This window comes from Ambystoma mexicanum, chromosome 13 (genome assembly GCF_040938575.1).
Source record: "Ambystoma mexicanum isolate Mex_15411 chromosome 13, UKY_AmexF1_1, whole genome shotgun sequence".
Lineage (NCBI taxonomy): Eukaryota > Metazoa > Chordata > Amphibia > Caudata > Ambystomatidae > Ambystoma > Ambystoma mexicanum.
Window position 1 is genome coordinate 192,698,194 of NC_090938.1, and position 20,558 is coordinate 192,718,751.

Below are 20,558 nucleotides of genomic sequence, written 5' to 3' on the forward strand. Positions count from 1 at the left end.
TGGCCGCCCTATAGGTGGACCACCTGGAATGATTTTGGTCCTCCAGCCCTGCAAAGAAACTGGAGTACTCTGGGGAGAATGTCCACTTTACATATTGGATACAGCTTTGTCTGTCCTTCAAATGAAAAGTCTCCATCATTTGCTCATAGAGCTCCAAGTGTTCCCAAACAGAGTACTTGGCGTTCTTATGATAAGGCGTGATGACACTCCCGATTGCCTTAATCTGTTTCAATGGGTCCTTAATCAAGGCCCTTTTTGCCTTATTGGCCTTTTTGGTTCGGGTAACCCTGGTCCATTCATCCTCTGACTCAGAGGCACTGCTCCTAGAGGTTCCTGTCTGCTCTTCCAGGTTTTCCCGGATTCTGCGAGCCTGGGAGTGGCTGGCAGAATGTGGGGACCTGGTCTCCTGTGTCCTGTACCGTTCAGAGGAGTCTTCAGATTCCTCTTTGCTGCCAGGATTTGATGGGTACCCCCCCCACTGACCTAACTGGGCAGAGGTTTTCAGGATGCCCTTAATGGGCCTACTCTCCTGGGGTTCCCCACTAAATTGCACTGTGCTTGGGTGCCCATACCCGGATGCCCGCCCCTCCATTCCTGGGTGGTACTGGCCTATGAGCCCCATGCTTCTGGCTGGATAGTAATCTGCCATCCCTAAGGCCCTGTGCTCATGTGCGCCAGGGGACATGGGGGTGGCAGAGTCCAGGGACTGAGAGAAATAAAGGCCTCTGGTACTAGGGCTCCTGGGGTTATGCTCAGGAGTTTCTCTTTCCCAGCGAACCTCATCTCTATCCGCCCCTGCTCCCTGTTGCAATGCAAGAGCCTGCGCCTTCAGTTCCTCAGTTAAGGCCTTACTAGACTCTCAGTCTCTCCTGCATCGCTACCTGTTGTTGGAGCCTATCATTGTGCTGGCAGAGAGCCTCATTCTCTCTCTGCGTTTCCTGATTGGTCCTGGAGCACTGGGCCAGTCTTTGCTGCAGGAGGGTTACCTCCTGAGCTGTGTCCCTATTGGCCTGCTCCTTTCTTGCCAGAGCATCCTCCACCTTCCTGGTGTGCTCTAACAAGTTATGGTGTTCTTTTTGGAGGTCACCCAGTCCCTGGAGGGCCAGGTGATTTTCTTCCATTTTCCTTTTTAAGTGGCAGACTTCCTGGCCTAAGGTATCCCTTTCCTGACTAAGAGCCTGCATCTGTGCCGCCAGGTCGTCCCTTTGCCTTCGGAAGGCACCAGCTTTCTGGCGCTCCTGGTCAAATTCTGCCTGGGTATCCAGATCTTTCAAAATCAGTTTATTGCTCTCTGCCTTCTCCCTATCTAGGTGGCTTTGCAGGGTGACTACCTGCTCAGCACATGCCCTATTGAAGTCTAACTGTTGCTCCAGCTTTTTCTGGCTCTGCAGTAGGGAGTCCAAACCTTCTTGGTACTCCTTCTGCAAGGCCAGAAATCTGGTATCGTGGTCAGCCTTTTCCTGTTGCAGGATGTCCATATCCCTCTTTATTTTAATGGTGTGCTGTCTACTCTCATTTTCTGACTCCTGGCTCCACTGCAGCCTCTGCTCAGAAGAGACCAGGTCAGATTGGACCTTCTCTAACGCCATCTGTCGCTTATTCGCCAGATCTTGGCTTTCAGTACATTTATCCTGCATGTCTCCCATATATAGGTACAGGTATGCCGCTATCCTAACCATCTTGTCTTGTTCATCCTTAGCTTTAGGAGCCATGTATAGTTCACTCAGGGCCACATGTAAGGGACCCTGATCTCTCCATATATCTGACCCTGTTTCTGTGACCTGTTGCGTGATGGCCTGCAACCAGACCGTCTGGTCCTGATGAGTCCACTCACCTCTCACAAATAACTTACGTAAGAAGTGCTCTCTGGCTATTTTCATGTCTACTAAGGTCGTCATTCTGGAATTTGAGTTCCTTCCTGACTTACAGAAGTTTGTATTTTATTTTTGCAACACAGACCTTTTCCTTAGAGCGTTCCTTTGAGGAGTGCTTTACAGCTTAACACAGCGTGGTGATCTGACCGGATGTGTGTATCTGGTCAGCTAGCACGCTGTATTAATCTGCACAAATGGTAGATCTAACCCAAAACGTCCCGGACGAGCCCCCAATTTGTAAGGGGATTCAATTCAACACTACAGCTAAGTCAATGCCTAGTCTGGGATACTGAATGGAAACCCTTATTAATATATCTTTATGTCCAGTTCATGCGTTCTGGATGACTACCCCTATATAACACCCCTCTCTTGGAATCCTCCTGACCCCACTGAGCCAAGAAGTAGTTCTGTTTTGCACGTTTAAAGGTTTATTTGATAATTTAAACAATATATATATATATCACGCTTTATAATAAATTAATAATTGAATATCACACTCAATCTGAGCAGTAATCAATAATGGATAGTCTGGCACTGGCACACTTAGGAATAGGAACAGAAGAATAAGGTGGTAGAGAATACTTTATATAAATTCAGATGGATGTAATGTTGAATGAAAAATGCAATACAGAAAATACTCAATATGATTTCAACAAAACAATGTAATCACTTTTCTCTGGCAATCCCCTGCCCCCTTTTATGCAATGCAAGGAAATGGAAGAAAAGCACACAGTTCTCAGAAATGCAATCAAATGTAATTCAGTTCACCCCAGCAAGCTTAGACCACAGAAGTTGGAACACAGGCCCAAAATGCTTTTACATGTGCTGGCAATGAAGTGAAAAATATGCTACAATGCTTTTAATTCCCTCTAGAGGTTCAGGGTGATTGGAATATACTTGGGATGGGTTCAGGCTCACTTTAGCAAGGATCTAGGAATGATTGGCAGGTTGCAAACAACCTTCTAACAGTTCTAGCAAGAAGCTGCTGTTTTCACACGTGGAGGAATTTTCAAATCGCGGTAAAATTCGCGAGTGCGTTTTCCGCGATTACAGAGGAACTACAAGGAATAGCACTATCGTTTTGGGGTCCTAGGACAGCCTAGGATCTCAGCTTCCCGATGAAAGTTACTGCAAGTCTCTAGGACAAACGGTCACGGAGATATGAGCGATATGGTAAAGGTCGTTTTTCAGATTTGAAATTTTAAAGTTCAAAAAGACAAGTGACAGCTAGCAACTAGAAAATGACAGGTGACAGTTTTGCAAATGACAGGTGACAGTTAGGAGGCAGTTCTACTTAGATTAAAATAGATTGAATTATATTATTTTAACTAAGAGATTGGTTCTGCACAGTCTTGCTAGGTACTCACACTATATTCTTGAATTAGAATGGGCCTCACCACGGATCTGGTCAGGTTTTAGACTGGACTCTGGTCTGGTCTCTGCACTTCACAGTGATCTAGGTCAGCTCTCTCTCTCTCTGGATTCTGGAGATTGATGGATTTGAAGTCTGGATCTTTCTGCACAGCTTTCTCTAGAGATTGATGGTGGTAAAGTATGGATCTTCCCGGCAGAGCGTCCCGCAGCAAATGGATTTTAAAGTCCTATCTGTCCTGTCCGTCTGCTTTTATGTGTTTTGAAAATGGGTGTGTGTGCAGCATCACTAGGCTCTACCCCTCTCCACTTGTCATTGGCCACTTCCTCCTCTTCCCCTTGATTGGGGGAATGAAATGAAGTGTCATCATGATGAGGTCCGTTTATGGTACAGAGAACCCACCCCTGTCAACTTTACACACAATCTATATTTGATCCAAAAGACATATTTGCACAGGTACACATTTGTTTAAAATTACATGCACCCATCACATATCACAGGAGGTATACCCTGTCCAAATCTGCTCTTCCTGGGAGCTTGCATTCAGAAATGGCAACATATTTCACTTTTTAATCAGGTTACCAATATCAGACATTACCCCAAATTTATACACATGTGCGCAAGGAGTATGGACATTACTTGATGAAGTGTCAGATTTTTAACATGCATACATTTTAAGTAATACCCTCTTAACTGCTAGTTTGCCCCCAGATCATGCCACCGGTTCTAAAAACCTCTTAAAATGTGGGCAGAAAAATCACAAGAATTATGGTATCATTTAAATAATTTTCACAAGTCCGCTCTATGAGTTATTCATCTTTTTCTAAAACCATATTCTGGCTACAGGGGTGTGGTTTCCCCCCAGCACAAGGTTGAATTTCTGGTTTTTCCACTTCTGCCAAGCCAGCTTGCTCTCACAGGCAGTGCTCCTCCCCTTTACTTCCAGGAGGAAGCCACTTTTTACGGCCCCCATAATAAAACATTTGCCTGAGTCAGGACAGGGCTTTGTTCAATTTCCTGCAGAGCCCAGGTAATTCAATCAGGGAAGTGTCATATCCCTTTTGGTGGGAGCAGCAAAAGTCAGATAGGCCTGGGAACACAAAATGGTATCGAGGAACGCCAGGTTTAAGCAGATACAGCTCTATATTACGCACAGGGCATATATGACCCCCCTGAGAATATCCAGATTTCGGGATGCTGGGCGCCAGGCGTGCCCCAAGTGTAACGAAGAGAATGCGGACATGATACACATGTTCTGGGCGTGCCCAGGGATCGCAAGTTATTGGGGTGAAGTGGCGCAGAGGCTGGCGGGAAGGGGTATTACACTCGAAGTGGATTCAGCCTGGGCCTGTCTGCTGGGGGGGTATCCCAGAGCGTGTAAGCTCCGACACGTTGAGAAACTTAAAGATCTGGTTTATGTGCTTGCCAAACGTAGGATTGCCATGGGGTGGAAGGAATGTCATAAGCCACTAGTTGAAGTCTGGTGGCGAGATCTCCAAAAATGGGCAGATGCTGAGACAGCGGCGTGGCGGGATGCCAGTATGGCAGGGGAGGAGGAAGAAACGGGCTCCCTCACGGCATGGAAGTCATTGATAGCCGAGCTGTTTGGGACAGGGTCGGCCTCGGCTGGATCTGAGGGCGATGAGGCCCCACCGCACGGAGCGGACACCGATGGCGGACACCACACAGGCTCATAGGGGGGAGGGTTGGGGATTGCATTTTTGTTGTTGTTTGGTGTGATTTATTTATGTTCTGTTGTATTGTTGTTTGGTTTACTAAAAATAAAAATATATTTAAAAAAAAAAAAATACAAAAATACCTCGAACAAAATCATCTCCTAGGTATCCGGTAATAAGGCTTTAGACCCCAACACGGGACAGAAACTGCTCTCATTGATCTCAAGGCCCAAATTGGCACTCAGAGATAATGGGAAAACTGCCTTACTGCTTTTTATAGACCTTTCGGCAGCATTCGATCTTGTTGATCACAAAATCCTATGCAACCAGTTAGATTCGGCTGCCCACTTCTCCCAAGAAGCCATTGGCTGGATTAAGTCATCCCTGAGTAACAGATCCATGCATGTCTTTTCCACTTCAGCTTCTTCTGATCCCATCCCCATCACATGTGGGGTCCCTCAAGGGTCATGCGTCTCCCCCACACTGTACAACGTGTTCACTAAGCCCCTGTTTGACGATCGACGGTCTGGGTATCACCTACACTAACTATGCCGATGATACCCAGATCCTCATCCCGCTGACGGGAGATTACAACACGGATTTGGCCTTGGTGAACGAGGTGTACCTCATCATCCAGGCATGGATGGCTTCCCATAGTCTATGCCTGAATGATGACAAGACTGAACTCATCATCCTGGGATCCACCACGAACCTAAATAAATTGGACCATAACTACACCAGTTTCACCATAGATGGCAACTCTATCAAGGTAGCCAAGGAAGTGAAAACCCTTGGTATTTACCTCGACTCTACCCTCTCCTTCCATAAACAGGTCAGCTCTATGGCCTCCACCACAGCTTATACATGCAAGCTTATAAGATCAGCCAAACCCTTCCTATCCAACCAGAGCTGCATTACTCTAGCCAGAGCTCTTGTACTATCTAAACTAGATTATTGCAACTCCCTCTATGTAGGTGCTAATAAACAGGTTATCAATAAAATCCAGATCCTACAAAATAATGCTCTCAGAACAGCGCTCAGCTTCCCTAAGAGAGAACACATCTCTAATATTAGGAGAACACACAATTGACTCACTACCACTGACAAAATGCTGCTCAAGGTAGCCTCCCTTACTCACAAATGCCTCAACAATGCAGCCCCCCCGTTACCTAGCCGACAGAATAACTAGATACACGGCCAATAGACACACTAGAAATAGCAATGCAAACCTGCTCTCCGTTCCTAGATTCAAATGAACGAAAAAGGGTGGCAACAACTTCCAGGTGAAAGCAGCCCAACATTGGAATTCCTTACCACCTTCCGTAAGAGCACCGCAAACGTACCACCACTTTAGACGTAATTACATCCAGTGGTTAAAGAACAAAGACCAATAACTGATATCTCTGTTGTAAATATGTATAAATTGTAATTGTACTTCACTGCTTCCTTCCTTCGCAACTGTATTAACCCATGTACACACTGTAAACTAATGTACAGCACTGTAACTAAGCAGAGAATATCCTTGTAACGCCTGCGCCCTCATACCTTTTGGTCCGGTGCGCCATATAAATGAATAAACAAACAAACACTAAATATCCCCCTGCCCTTGCTTGGGAACATGCGTTCCCATAGGGAAAATAAGAAAAAAATTAAAAAGGAATACTGCAGAGAGTGCGGTGTGCTGCACAAGTCAAAAACAGATGCCACAAAACACGGAGGAAAGCAGGACTCCAAAAAAAAAAAAAAAAAAAAGGTATAAAAAAGGAATACAAAAATGAGCCCAAAGATAGGGTAAAAGAATGAGTGAGTGTGGATAAAGGTTCCCACTCACTCATGGGAACACACCAAAAATCCAAGATGGGTTTTTGGGGTGGTTAGTTTGCTAGGTTATCTGGGTCGAGTGAGTTTTTTCTTCTTTTTTAGAAGCATCTGAATGTCTGTTGAGTGCATTTTCAAGATCTTTCCACCTGTAAAACCATATGCCCTACAGCACCAACCACTCTACATGGTAGACCAGAAGCAGGGTCCCTTCTTACCAGCAGGTCATGTATCTAAGACAATAGGTTAAAATTCTCATGTGTGAAGCCCCCCCCCCCACCCCGCCACCCTAAAACCAATTCAACTCAGGGCACTACACACACAAGTAGCAGCAGTAACACTGCCCAGAGTGATGGGCTCACGTTTGGGTCACAGGGGGTTTTAGATGTCTGCTGTTCTCAACATAACTGGGTTTATTCTCGTTTAACTCATCTGGTGGAATAGAAACTGGTTGCTAGTTATGCAGCATGGAAGATAAATCTCTACATAGCAAAGGTCGGTAGAGTACTGGTTCACAGTAAGTCTTTCTTTATTAGCTATGTATAACAGTAAAAATGCCACCTATTGCACAGACCTAAAAAACTCTTTATTTTGTAAAGTAAAAACTAAATGGTATCTGCTCAAGATTATGCCCGTTAAGTGCATAGGGCGACTCAAATTGCAAAGCGCATTTAGAAATGTGATTAAGATACATCTTTTCTGAGTCCAAGGGAATTACTGGAACAAAGAAAAAAGGGTCACTGCGTTTGAGTAAGCAAAAGTAAAACATAAAACTATTTATTGCATGGAAATTGGGTCAGGATTGCTGTAACAAAGGATCTTGGGAAACGTCAACCTTCAAAGCAGGATTATATACAAACGACGGCAAATGAAAAGGCGTCCACCAGACAGGATGGTCTCAGTGATTTCTAGAGCTCAGTTCTAATCTTTTCTTCTGGGGACCACAAGGCCTCTCCGCCTCAGGATTTTAGGGATTCCTCCCTATGCAAAATGTCACAAGAGTCTGTTACGTACTCTCCTACTCTCCTCCTCTCCTCCTCCAGGCCAAGAAGCACCCCTTGCCCGCCAGCTACACATCTTAGTCTCCTCACTGTCGCATACCCCTCTTCTGGGCTCACAGCACTCAGTGAAGAACTCCTCCTCGACAGTTTAAGGGCCTCTCTTCTTCAGTTACACATCAAATCAAAGTCACTCATCTTGATAATTTTCGCCCCACCATTCTCTTGTGTTCGGTGTATATTTCTGGTCTCAAGGGTCTCTCCTCCCCCCTCTCTAGAGCACCCTCCCGCCCCATCATAGCTTCTGAAATCCGGGTGCTCTCCTCCACCTCACAGAAGTGCATCCCTTTTCTGGGGTTATCCCCCTGCCCCTCACAGAAGAATACCCCTCTATTGGGGCTCAATGGCCTCTTCTCCCCCCCCACTAGAGAACACCCCTCTTCTGGGCTCAAGGATGCTCTCCATATTTCTCAACAAACTTCTCTCCACAGCTTCCAGCCTACAGACACTGTCTATGGATCTTAGCCTTAGTGTTAAAGCCCTCATCATACTCCCATTGGCGGGGGTGAATCAAATGGTTAATTGGCTTCTTATTTAAAGCCAGGGGGCGGAAGTCTTTACAAGGTTTCTAGCCATTACGGATTACTTTTTTTTCTCGTGCAGTAGTTAATGACTGCCTGCTGCTCTGCTCCTGCCTAGCCTGTTGTCTGTGCACAAGTTATTTTTGTGGGTTTCTGGTGTTGAAAGGGCATCCCAAGGGAACAGAAAAACCTCTAGTAAGTTCTGGTCGGAATCATTGGTCTCCTTAAATGCTGCAGCTGCAGGGGAGGGCAAAATTAGTTTTCGTTCACAAGTGCTGCTGCGGGGGTAGGGGTTAAATTAGGATTTCTTTGAGGGTTCTATGGGGGTCCCACTGGATGTATTCGGGTTTCCCCTATAGCATATTGTTTGCTTAATGAAGAAGTTTCAGAATCCTCCGTTTTGGATTTGCAAACCTGATGCATCTTGGGAGATGCAGTCCTAAACACCCTGTTTTTTGGGGGCTGGTTATTAAGTTTCACAGATCACGCATCAGCTAGTTCTGTCTCTGCTCGTATAATTAACATTGTTACAGCAGCTCCAACCTATGCATTGGGGCACAGTTCTTATTTGAAACGTAAAATTCTCTCCAGTAACAGTGTGACCCAGCGTGGTTCTCCCTCCATCCCGGAAAGCTGATGCATCGCCATTCCTAACATGGTCAACAATACAACATCATAGCTGAACTATCCACATAACTATGTACTTGCCCACTCCCACCTATGGTTGCTGGCCCATCCCAATACATAAAAGAACATGACGTATGTATACAACACTGGTAGTTCCCAACTATTTGCTCTCTAAGAGGAGTTGGGAATAGTTCAGGGCTTGTCCTGTCATTCCTACTACCAGGCAGTGGGCTGAATGTGATCTAGGCACTGTGCCTTTGTCACATGGGGTATCCAAACGACCAGAGGAGTGCAGGTGTAAAGTCACACCGAGATTTAATTTTGGTATTTTGCTGCGCGAACAGCTGAGAATGACAGAATTGCCACACGGTCCACAAAGATCCCTGTCCTGGGAAAAGGCAAAGAAGACTGGAAAGAATACCAGAATGAGTACCAGCCAAGGGAGACTTTCCAGAATATCTATTCATTACAATAGTCCAGGGGCAGATTCTGTAAGAGTAGGCTTGAACTATTATTTAGGACACTCCTTGGAACATTTGGGTTAGCAGAAGGTTAAAGGCTTTCGTTTTGGTATTTCTTTTGGCGACCTTTAGGTATCTTTTAGTTTCTAGATTGGAACGAAAGGGATGTGGTAAGATTAGGAAATCTTATAGAAGGGGAGAAACATGTCTTTACAGCGCAATTGCTAGTTCCTCGTCATCTGCCTCTGACTTACTGAACCCTGGTATCTTTTTACTCATTCTTTGAAAGAAATATGTACACAGAGGTTATACCCCCGGACTGAACAGAGGGACAATGCTAATCACATCCAACCTACGCTCATTAACATCATAATCATTGCTGTCTTCAACCTTTCACACCAACTATGCCAGATAAACATTTCTAACAAAATGCTACACCTCTAGAACAACTTCATTATCTCTACCCCAGCCAATACATTCTACCACGATAGGCATAAGAGGCTCCCTTCTGGACACAATGGCCACTAGGATTCTGGCCGAGACCATGTAGAAAACACCCTGCACATAGTACCCAGGTACTTCGTTACTAGACGCATCAGCATGTAAAACAATCTTGCGTTCTCCCTTACCAACCCCTGTTTTAGGTTAGATTTTCATATTTATGTCCAATCAACTTTACCTCTGAGACTCACCAGCACTTTTTGCTGACTTGTGGATTCTTTTGTTATGTACCTGAGTGAGTGGGAACCTTCCTCCCCCCCCCCCCCCCCGTCACCCTTTCTTTTATGCCATTCATGGGAGTCATTTTTGTGTCCCTCCATACTTTATTTTAAAGTCATACTTTCCTTTAGCTCTTTTGGCATCTACATTTTACTGTTGCAGCACACCGCTCTTTTGGTGCAGTGTTGCGGAGGAGCCCCCTTGGCTTCCCTTTTATTTGATCTTATTTTCTTTGTGCGAATTAATGTTTCCAAGGGTAGAGGGATACTTTTTATCCTTTCTACAATTCCCATTGGAAGACCAGCACACCTTATGTGGAGTGCTGAGGGGTTACAATGCATCCCATTTCTCACTGCTCCTGTAACATTTATGTTACAGTCCTATACATACCTTGTCAGAACACACAATCTCAAGGGTAGAGGGATGATTGTATCCGCTCTACATTTCATATTGTGAGATCAGCACACCCCCACCTTGCGCAGTACTGAGGGGTTACACTGTATCCCATTTCTCACTGCTACTGTAACATTTTTGTTACAGTGACAAGCACACCTGAATGGCTGGTAGAAGTGGGTGCCTTTTACTGACCTTGTGTTATTTGTACTTGCAGGCTGTGTTCACATCCGCTGTAATACACAGAAGGGTCATCATGGACCCAAAATGGTGGCCGTTTTCCTTTTACCCCATTTCTTGTGTTTGTGGTGCTTCCTCTGCCGTGCTTGGTGGGGAAGGTCCTGGTTGGACTTTAGTCTTTGGCAGGAATCCTTGGTGAAGTCTGCTGAGGCTCCAGAGTATCTGAAGACAGGAAACGAGAGAAGTCAGGAACTTCAGTACTTTGTCTTCAGGCATGCCTGCCTGGACACAGTTTCAAATGGGAGGCTGGCTGACCTAGAATTACAGCCACCCCCCAAACTGTAAATGTAGCATGAGTACTGATTGGCTGGGTTCCTGGATAAATGTCTTGGATTCTGAGGCTGAAGACAAGTTAGCCACTGCAGCTGAATCCGATGAGGAAGAAGAGAAGATGCATGTAGCTACTTCCATCAACTGGAGATGCCTGCCGAGTAACCGCTGCTTGTGCTGACCCTTTCTTCCATGCGACAGAGGAGACCCGAAGACGCTGAGTGCTTCCCTTGGATTGGCGGGACCAATCAGTCTTAAGAAGATCTGCATTTTGAGCCATCCCATGACGAGCTCCTACCTTCCTTCCTTGGCTGCAAACCGCCAATACCCAGGGACCTCAAGACCAAGTGTTGTGCATAGTCTTCTGTAGAACAAATTTGAAACTTTGGCGAACTCCTTCCTGACCTCCAGAGACAAGATTCTACTCCTTGAAGTCTGTGCAACAGAGTGCTGGACCGAGATAGCGAGTCAAATTGCTCAGAGCACTATTTTTCATCATCTGGTGTCTTGACCACAGACCCACGAGAAGCTAAGAAGAATCCTTTGCTGGGAGCCTTCCCACTTGAATGCTGCAGAGAAATCCCAACTAGTGTCCTTTCTTGTATCTCAAGACCAAGAATCTAGTGATCAGGTCCTGCAGCTGATGCATCAAGAGGGTATCTGCCTACATCATCTTCATTGCTGGGGTACTGCAAGAAAAAAAAAACGTACCTAAAGTAGTCATGTTGCTCCTGTGGGGCTAGGGTGTAAATCTTATTAATTACTTGCTATTGTTGGGATTGTAACTGTATTATTCCTGAAACAGAATAAGTTACATATTATGTTAAGGTACTTACTTGCAATGTTGGTAGTAGGACTGTTCTATTCCTGAAATAGAATAAGTGACATAGTTTACAACAAAAACGGATTTACTTTCCTTGAATTGCATACTGCTATTCTAAAAGTCTTTTATACTGTGGTTTACTTACCAGGAGTAATGTGTTGTTTTGTATACTGTGTTTATTACTTATGATAGTACTTACCTTTCTAAAGAATTCTCTTTGCTCGTGTAGATAAAAAAAATAATGGTTTATTTTAAACCATTATTTTTACATTTATCCATGTAGAAGTGTTTCTTTAGACCATATGTATGCTACAAGTTGTGTACCTTGCTACAGCCCTCTATCCCTCCGGAGGTAAGCCTAACTGCACTGCCATAGCTACGACTACTTCAGTCGTACAGGCCTGTACAAAGATTTGGATTTCTGTATTATCCAAGGGATAGCCCTATAAAGTCTTACTTAGGTGGACTTTAGAAAAACTGCCCTCCCCCATCTCTTTCAGAAACAGAACACGGCAAGGAGACCAATAAAATGGCAACAGTGTGTGGTTCAAATCTCAGTAGCATAACCTTTAAGCAGGAACTATGCTGCTTTTTTTTTCCTTGCATGTGTAAATGACGGAAAAATATAACACATTTACAGCCGTCATGTTTCTGAATGACTGGCTAGAACTGTTATGCAGGTTCCAGAGCCCTTCACCTTCTGAAATAAGTTTGTTGATGATTTGCTATACGTGTTCTCTATACATGTAGTGTTTACTCCAAACATAGTCATGCTGCCGTTAACAACTGAAGTCCTGCTTTTCAATAATTCCAGCCAAATCCCTAACTGCAGAATTGTACGTACGTGCGCGCAGATCATCCAGCTGACCGCCGTTCTGCCAGCATGTGATGCCTGGTGGTGGTTCTGTGGTAAGCAGCATCAGTTCCCTCTTCATCCTGGAGGTCCTCTGCATGATTCTGCAATGGAAACATATGAACTTCACGGTCAACTCAAGAACAAGCAACCTATACCCCGCCCCCAACACACAAAGATCTAGCAACATTAGGTCAAAGCAATTGTTAGTTCCTTTCTGTAGACTTCTTGCAATTCAAATATAGAAAAATAAACAAAACCATTGTTGAAGGTGAGCTTGTTCTAGCCAATTGAGCATGAGGATTTATTTAAGTACCCTCTGTGAGCTTAGCCAGCTCTTGAAGCATTTATTGCCTATATGTGATCCAGGTCATACACAACATCTTCAGATAGTCCTAGCATGGAGCCACCACTACTTTTGATGTGGAGCTTTGCTCATACTTTTCTTCTTCGGGTGAGAAAAGCTAAGCCAGAAAATGCAGAATGCAAAACATTGTTGGTTGAAACCACCCGACTGGCAAAAAGAAGCCAGTTCAATTAGGTGCTTGAAAGGTTACACAGACTGTCAATGCACCATCAAGCCGTCAAGATACAGACTCAACATATACATTTTTTATGGCTTTTTACCTGCTTCAAAAGACTGCACATCACTTATCGACAACGATACAAGACTGAAAGAACTGTGTAGCTAAATAGGTCAGCAATGGACCCTCTAACCGCGTGCAGCAGAGAAGGCAGTGATAACGTGGGGCATACATCCAAGAATGCACTGCCACCCAGGGACTCTCCGATCAATAACACCCTTTGTTATAACTTTGAATTAAAATAGAATAGCATCACACTGTGGACTTGCACTATCTTAATCTGCCATAGACCAGTGCAGACATCACTCACATGCCATCACCTCAGAAAAAAAGGTTGAATGCTAAAAAGATTGACAACAACATAGTGACACTAGAGGCCTGGTAGGGAGTGAAACGCCCATGCCAATCGCACAAGCAAATATGTTTGACCTTGTTACTCTAGAATTGAAGGTACTCATTTGCTCAATTGCTCTGAGGCATACTCCAATACAAAATTGCTGTTTTAGTATTCAAACAGGTAAGTGAGGCCACACAATTTCTTCAAATTACGAACTCAAGGGGGGGGGGGGGGGGAGTAAAAATGTTATGGTAAATTATAATTAAATTAAATGTCAGAGTCAAAGAGCTACGCCTATAAGAGCACTGTCAGTTGTATCTCCTCTTAATTAGTCCTTCTAGTCAGTAAAAAACTTGTGAAAGGCTCTTCATCACAGGCTAGCCCACTTCCAGGTCTTAGCTTATTCCTGACTTATCCGGTATTACGAAAGATTGAAGCCTGCACCAAATGTTGACACTCCTTTCTCTCGAGTGATCGGTTTTAACTTTAAGTTCTCCCTTGAACCTGGACTTCTCAACTTACAGGATTCTTGTCTCGGCTTCTTTTGGGTACTAGAATGAGACCTGAGGATTATGGTCGTCACCCGGTCTTGTATCAGACCCTCCCTCCCACCCCCCCCATACAGGTAATCTTCACAGACCTTATTGTTTCTGGGTTTTCTACTTGGAATCTTCTCCTACAAATTTGGCAGGTCCTGTGTTATGTTACGTTTGTTATTTTATCTGTCTTTATTAAGCGCACGTGCACCAGAAGGCATCATGGCGCTGGCAGCAAAAGCATGTCATGAGGGTTAGAACAGATGTGTCTTCAGCAGGCGGTGAAAAACAATATGGTCCACAGTAGTCTGCAGGGCAGAAAGAAGAACATTCCAGGCCTTGGCAGCAACCACCGAAAAGGCCCGGCCGCCAATGCGGGAGAGTCTAACAGGAGGAACTGCCACTACAGAGGCTGGCTGAATGAAGACAGCTGGATGGCGCGTACCGTAAGAATTTTAGTTGAAGATATTCCGCCCCCAGGCCAAAAAACGCACAGTGAACGATACATAGGGACTTGAAAAGAATCTGCTTTTCGACCGGAAGCCAGTGAAGCACTATGAGAAAAGGGGACATATGCACCCCATAGGGTGGGGACGAAGAATGGCCCTGGCTGGAGCATTTTGCAAAAGTTGGAGGCACTTTATAAGAAAGCATGGCTGAGCCAGATACAATGAGTTGGAGTAATCAACAGCTTTTCACACAGCCGCCACCAGTTCATGCATCGAGAGGGATAAGGTAATTTGTACCCCAGATTTTGAACTGAGTGGGACGGCAGCGGGAAAGGGCCCAGGGACGTCGGACAAACATAACTTGTCCAAAATAATAATGGAGTACTTGTACAGCCAGGACCTCGGTTTTATTTCCATTAAGCTTTAGCCAGTTAGCTTTCATCCAGGCGTCTAGGTCTTCCAGACTGCTACTAAGCCGGGCGGCAGTATCAGGGCAGGTAAGATCAAGGCGCAACAGTGAGAGTGGATAAGGAGAAGAGGCCAAATAAAGATGTTGAACAGTATCGGGAAAGAGCGGACCCCTGAGGGACACCACATCCAAACAGCTAGGTTTTTGAAACAAAAAGGGGGCGGAGAGACAGATTGAGATCGATTAGTAAGAAATGCAGTGAACCATTTGAGAACCTGACAGGACAAGCCGGCAGAGGATAGGCGAGAGATCAGGGTGGGGTAGTCAACTGTGTCAAATGCGGCAGACAGATCTAACAGCAACACTGCTCCAACTCCCCCTTGATCCACCAGAAGGGCCCAGTCATCCATAACTGAGTTTAGGACTTATTCTGTCTCCCTAACCGGACCATAACCACACTGGAAAAAATCAAAGAACCCAGAAGTCTCGAAAAAAGTAGAGAGCAACTGTGATACCAGAGCCTCCAGCAGCTTCATGAGGAACGGGATGAGTGAGATAGGCCGGAAATTAGCAAGTATAGAGGGATCAAGAGAGGGTTTTTTCAAAAGAGGGATCGTGGGAATAAAACCTTCACAAAAAGGAGGTATTCACATCAGTGGTAAGTAGGGAGATCAAATCAGTAGAGATTTCCTTAAGAAGGGTCAGGGGGTGGCATCAGCGGAGAGGTCGATTTAAGGCGGCCAATTGCTGCTAGCACATCGTGCTCCTAGAACACAGGAAAGTCTGACCAAATACCACTTGGGGGAGAGGGATCCATAGATGTGGGGACTGCAGCTGGCAGGCTGGCCCCCTCCTCAATGTTCTTCCGAATGGCCTTGAACTTTGTGTGAAAAAAAGAGAAGAGCGAACAGCACAAATCCTGTGAAGGTGGCGCCCGAGGGCCCGTTTTAGTAGGAGCAGAAAGGGACTGCACCAACTCGAACAGGACCTTGGACTGATTCAATACCAATTCAACACCAATTCCACCTTGAGGAAGAAAAACCTTTTTGGCTTCAATAACTGCTTTGTGATAAGCTGATAAAAAATGGCAAAATGCAAGCTTAGCTTCAGGGGAGTAGTCAATGCGCCATTTCCTCTCCGCTTGTCTGCATCTTAATTATCCTGCCTTCAGCGCTTCCGAGAACCAAGGTTCGGAGGGATGGTTCTTCTGTTTTACAATTTTAAGAGGAGCAAGCAGGTCAGCAGCAGTGGCAAATGATGCTTCCATCAAAGTGAGAGAACAGGGAGAGTCCGACTCAGTATGATATCAATGAAGTCACTAATTGGTGGTTTGTAACCTTCTAGCTGCATCTGGGATGGCAGGTTTGGAGGAAGGTGTGATGTACATGGCCTGATGGATACAAAAAGAGACAAGTGAATGGTCAGACCATACTATAGGGAGAGGAGGAAGAATAGACATAGAATCCCTAGGTGCACAGATAAAATCAAGGTATTTCCTAATTGGTGGGTAGGTTCCCTGACCAGCTGGTACCTAGTCTACCACCAGCAGGTTTAGATGGGTATTAATCCCCCTCTTCTCTGAGTTCTTGCTAAGCAGGCAATGCTATTTCTCGTGTGGCCTCCTGCCACAGTCTGGTTTCTCCTCCTCCAACTTGAGGTCGCTGGTGAAGGGTATGGGCTGTTTCCCTACAGTTCCCAGAAAGTGAGGTTGCTAGGCCTTCAATCTTGGAACTGTCAGGGAGCACAGAGGCCCTTCAGAAAGAGGCATAGATTGAAAGAACAAAGCCTTCTCTAGCAGCTGCCAAGGCTTCACAGGCTCCCTTCAGCTGGCTTGCTTCACCTCCCCCACTCAAGGCTGCTTGAGGGGACGCATCACATTCCTGGAGAGGGCAATCCTTTTATGGCTCTCCCGAGGGCTTACGTACCTCGCCCTTGCTTTGCCAGAAGTTATTTCTCATCCAAATTTGTATCCAGGGCTTCCTCGTTCCCAAGTTACTCCCCATCTTTGCCTGTTCATGGGATTAATTTGGCAAATGCCTACCATTTGTTGGCTTCAACTCATTTCCATTAGACCGCAGTGAAGTGCCGGGAAAAATGTTGACGCAATGAAACTCTGGTGAGCCTGCACATTTCAGTTCCATCACCCAACTACCCTTCTCATCAAAGCTGGGGGTCCTTGGAGGTGTTCCAGTCGCACTCGTCCCTGCTCAGGTTCCCAGCTTGCTAGTTCCTTGCTACCTATAGTGAGTTTTCTGCGGGTGCCGTGATTTTCCGATTTGATCCTTCTTCACACATATACCTTGCTGCAAGTTCGGAAACACTAGTTTGCAGTTCTGCTAGTAACCATGTACACCTCACTGCGGGGGTCTTGTAGCCAAGTCAGACTCAGCTTGGTGTCTATGGATTCCACGAGAGGTCCCCTGAGGCATCCAGGAACTTACATTGTGCCCATGGCAGCTTAGGTCCCCATGGTGTGCTGAGAACATACTGCATCTTGTTGGAAATAATGGGCATGTATGAACCCACCTTGGCCACTTTCAGAAAGGATCATCAGATAGCAGCTGGTCAAACCTCCATCACTATCCTCCTGCTATCACAATATGTAAGAATGGGGAGTTCTGTGAATTAGTCGATAGATTGGTGAGTGGCACCGCTCTTATTTCTCCACTATAGTATGTTCACTTAGAACATCATTTAAAATGTTGCATTGTGTGGGTGCTGCCCACTAGCGAGTGTCACCATGTCCGGCACAATGAAGTCTGAAAGGAAAGGAGACCTAGGCTAGTTAGCCTTCGGTGTGGGCCGCACACCTCCACTCTGGGTTTACTTCTTATGAATATTGAGGTGATACAATCTCTTGTTGTCCTTCGAAAATAAATGATTCTTCGCTCAATATATTGAAATTTTGTATTTTATTTTATAGATCTGAATTTAATTGCAGATGTGAGTTATGGACGATGGATTTCAGACTATGTAGTCCTTCACAGGCCTCCGTTTCTCGCCTGTTCAGCAAAGTTAATAATTCGTAACATTAACGTCTCTGTGATACCCTGGAAATCACAGGTCAGCCTCTGGCGTGGTTAACCTCCTTCCTCGCCAACCGCCCATCCCAGGTGGAACTCTGAGCCTTTCACTTGACTATCACTCTGAACCTGTGGCATTCCCCAGGGATCCAACCTATCCCCGGTTCTTCAACGTGTGCTGCAAACGATCTCTGCCGCAACGCCATTAAGACAGATTGTGCGCACTGAGACCCCTGCTCCTGCTTTCCCACTTCATTCTGGCCGGCCTCCCTTGGCCTTGCACCCACCTGCGAAGCAAGAAACCTCAGGGTCATCTTCGATTCCACTCTCTCCTTCTCTTCTCACATTTTGGACATCTCTATTAAACATTTTTTTTTTTTTAAACAATCAACCAACTACACCTCCCCAGAGGCATTCTACCCTTTCTCACATTCCCCAGAGGCTCACCGTCTCCAGAGCCCTGGTTCTCTCCATGCTGTAGTTTTTCAATAGCCTGTTCCTCAACCTCCCTTCTGCAACTCATCCAGAACAGAATCGCAAGACTTATTCTTGGCATCAATCCCAGGAAACGCATCTCTTCAGCGCTGAAATCCCTCCACAGGCTCCTCATGGCTGCAAGGATAAAATTCAAGTCCCTTTGCATTGGCCACAAGGCTTTCTGGGGCCTGGGACCTGCAACGCTTCCTACCCAAATACTGTCCCTCACAAGCCCTCTGCTCATCTACCTCCAACCTTCTGCGAGTGAGCGGGTTGTCCAAGCAGAGATTTGGTGGGAGATCCTTATCCTAAGCGGGTGCCTCCCTCTGGAATAACTTCCCTGCCGCCCTACGTCTTGAGCCGGATCTCCTGAAATTCCAGAAACTCCTCAAGACCTTCCTCTTGTCTTCCTTCCCTCCCCCTCTACCCTAGCTCACTCTCCTTTCCCTCTCTCACTCCTATTCCTTACAGCACGCTGACTGGCCGCCTGGTGCACCTCAGAGTCTCACTGATCCCCGGCACCCCCGCCAGTCCTCTCGCACTTGCCTCAGGGCCCTACAGCCCACACTCGCTCAAAAAGCACTGAGAAATGTACCCAAGAGAGTGGCTCCCTCTGCACTTACCACAATCTCAACCAACTAGATGCACTTGACCCTCCCCCTGTGACCCTCTGTACTTATCGATCCTTACACACCACGCCTATAGATCGTCCTGTTTCTCCCCAGTCTTCACCCAAATTGAACTGTTAAAAATTGCAGAATCGCCGTCAGGCCCATTTGCTATATCCCACACTTAAATGTATTTCATGCACATACTCTGCCTGTGCAGACTATTATGGTCTCAGAGCTTCAAGGGCTCAGAGTGACTGTTTTTCCCCTTGTGTTCCCACCCTCCTTGAGCGCTTTGAAACACTTGCCTGTGTACAGGCGCTATATAAACAATACAATCAAACATGCACTGGATTCAGTAGTGGTGTGACGCACCAATTCTATGAATTCACCACACATTGACGGCAGGGCAATCAAACAGGCACAACACTTCCTCACTCACACAAAACTCAAAATACCAAACACCACACACACACATTTGGGAAAACATGATATCACACTCACAGGACAACAAACAGGCGGGGGAAGATGTTGGCTCTATGCCTAGGACAATGCAGGGTCAGGCCCCATTCATGTGACGCACAACATTCAAAGACAGAGACCCACATGAATAGTGCATTCCAGACAATAAATCAGAAAAACCAAAGGATTCTTGAAGCCACTCGTTCTCATCATGCGACCGAGCCAAATGTTCTCATGGTGAATCAAGAAGTTGACACACATTTAAAAAAGGGTGCCCTGAAACCAAACACCTATTCTTTGATGATGGCCGACAACCTCAAGCCAGGCACCAACCGACAGAAAACTCCTTAAACAGTGCTGCACCTGCACCATCCAGGTGGGAACAGTCATCCTCAATGCATCTAGGTTGGTCAATCCGAGGGACAGCCACCTCTCAAATGCCCATATCTGCCAATCTTGGGAAAAAGATTGACATCACATACCGCGTGTCTGCTACACGAGGAACCATAGAAGTACGACAGCACAGGCTTTGCGCCAAAACAGACAGCCTGCTCCAGGGGTGTGCAAATCACTTGTACTCACATCTAAGAAGTCACATCTGCTCAAGTACCATAGCCAACAACAAAATAAATGCGAAGCACGAGCCCTCCAGATAATGTGCGTTATCAGGCCTATTTATGCACAGAAATCTTGTCAATACGGCCTTTTCATTTCTTCCTTGCGTACCACTTACACAGGCTATTTATGGCGGCAACCCCATAAATCATGAAGCCCACTGGTGACAGCCTCTCCAGCAGCAGGTTGCAAATCCACTCTTTACATTAGCAATCCACACAGTTCTTTGAAAGAAGCAACTGGGAGGAGTCCTGGTCCATTTAATTTTTTAACCCTCTCCTATGTTAATGATTCTATCAAGATAATACTTTGAGTAATGCAGAGGGAATTTGTGTTTTGTTCACTTTGTTCA

The 20,558-nt window shown here is 45.7% G+C and overlaps 1 protein-coding gene across 2 annotated transcripts in view; it reads right to left on the reverse strand.

Moving 5' to 3' along the window:
- Positions 1-20,558, reverse strand: part of UBE2T (ubiquitin conjugating enzyme E2 T) — a 275,752-nt gene that overhangs the window by 235,599 nt on the left and 19,595 nt on the right. For both annotated transcript variants that reach the window (XM_069633600.1, XM_069633601.1), the window contains exon 2: positions 12,698-12,810. In XM_069633600.1, coding sequence (XP_069489701.1) covers positions 12,698-12,806 — 109 coding nt within the window. In that variant the 5' untranslated portion in view covers positions 12,807-12,810. The remainder of the gene's footprint in view (positions 1-12,697; positions 12,811-20,558) is intronic.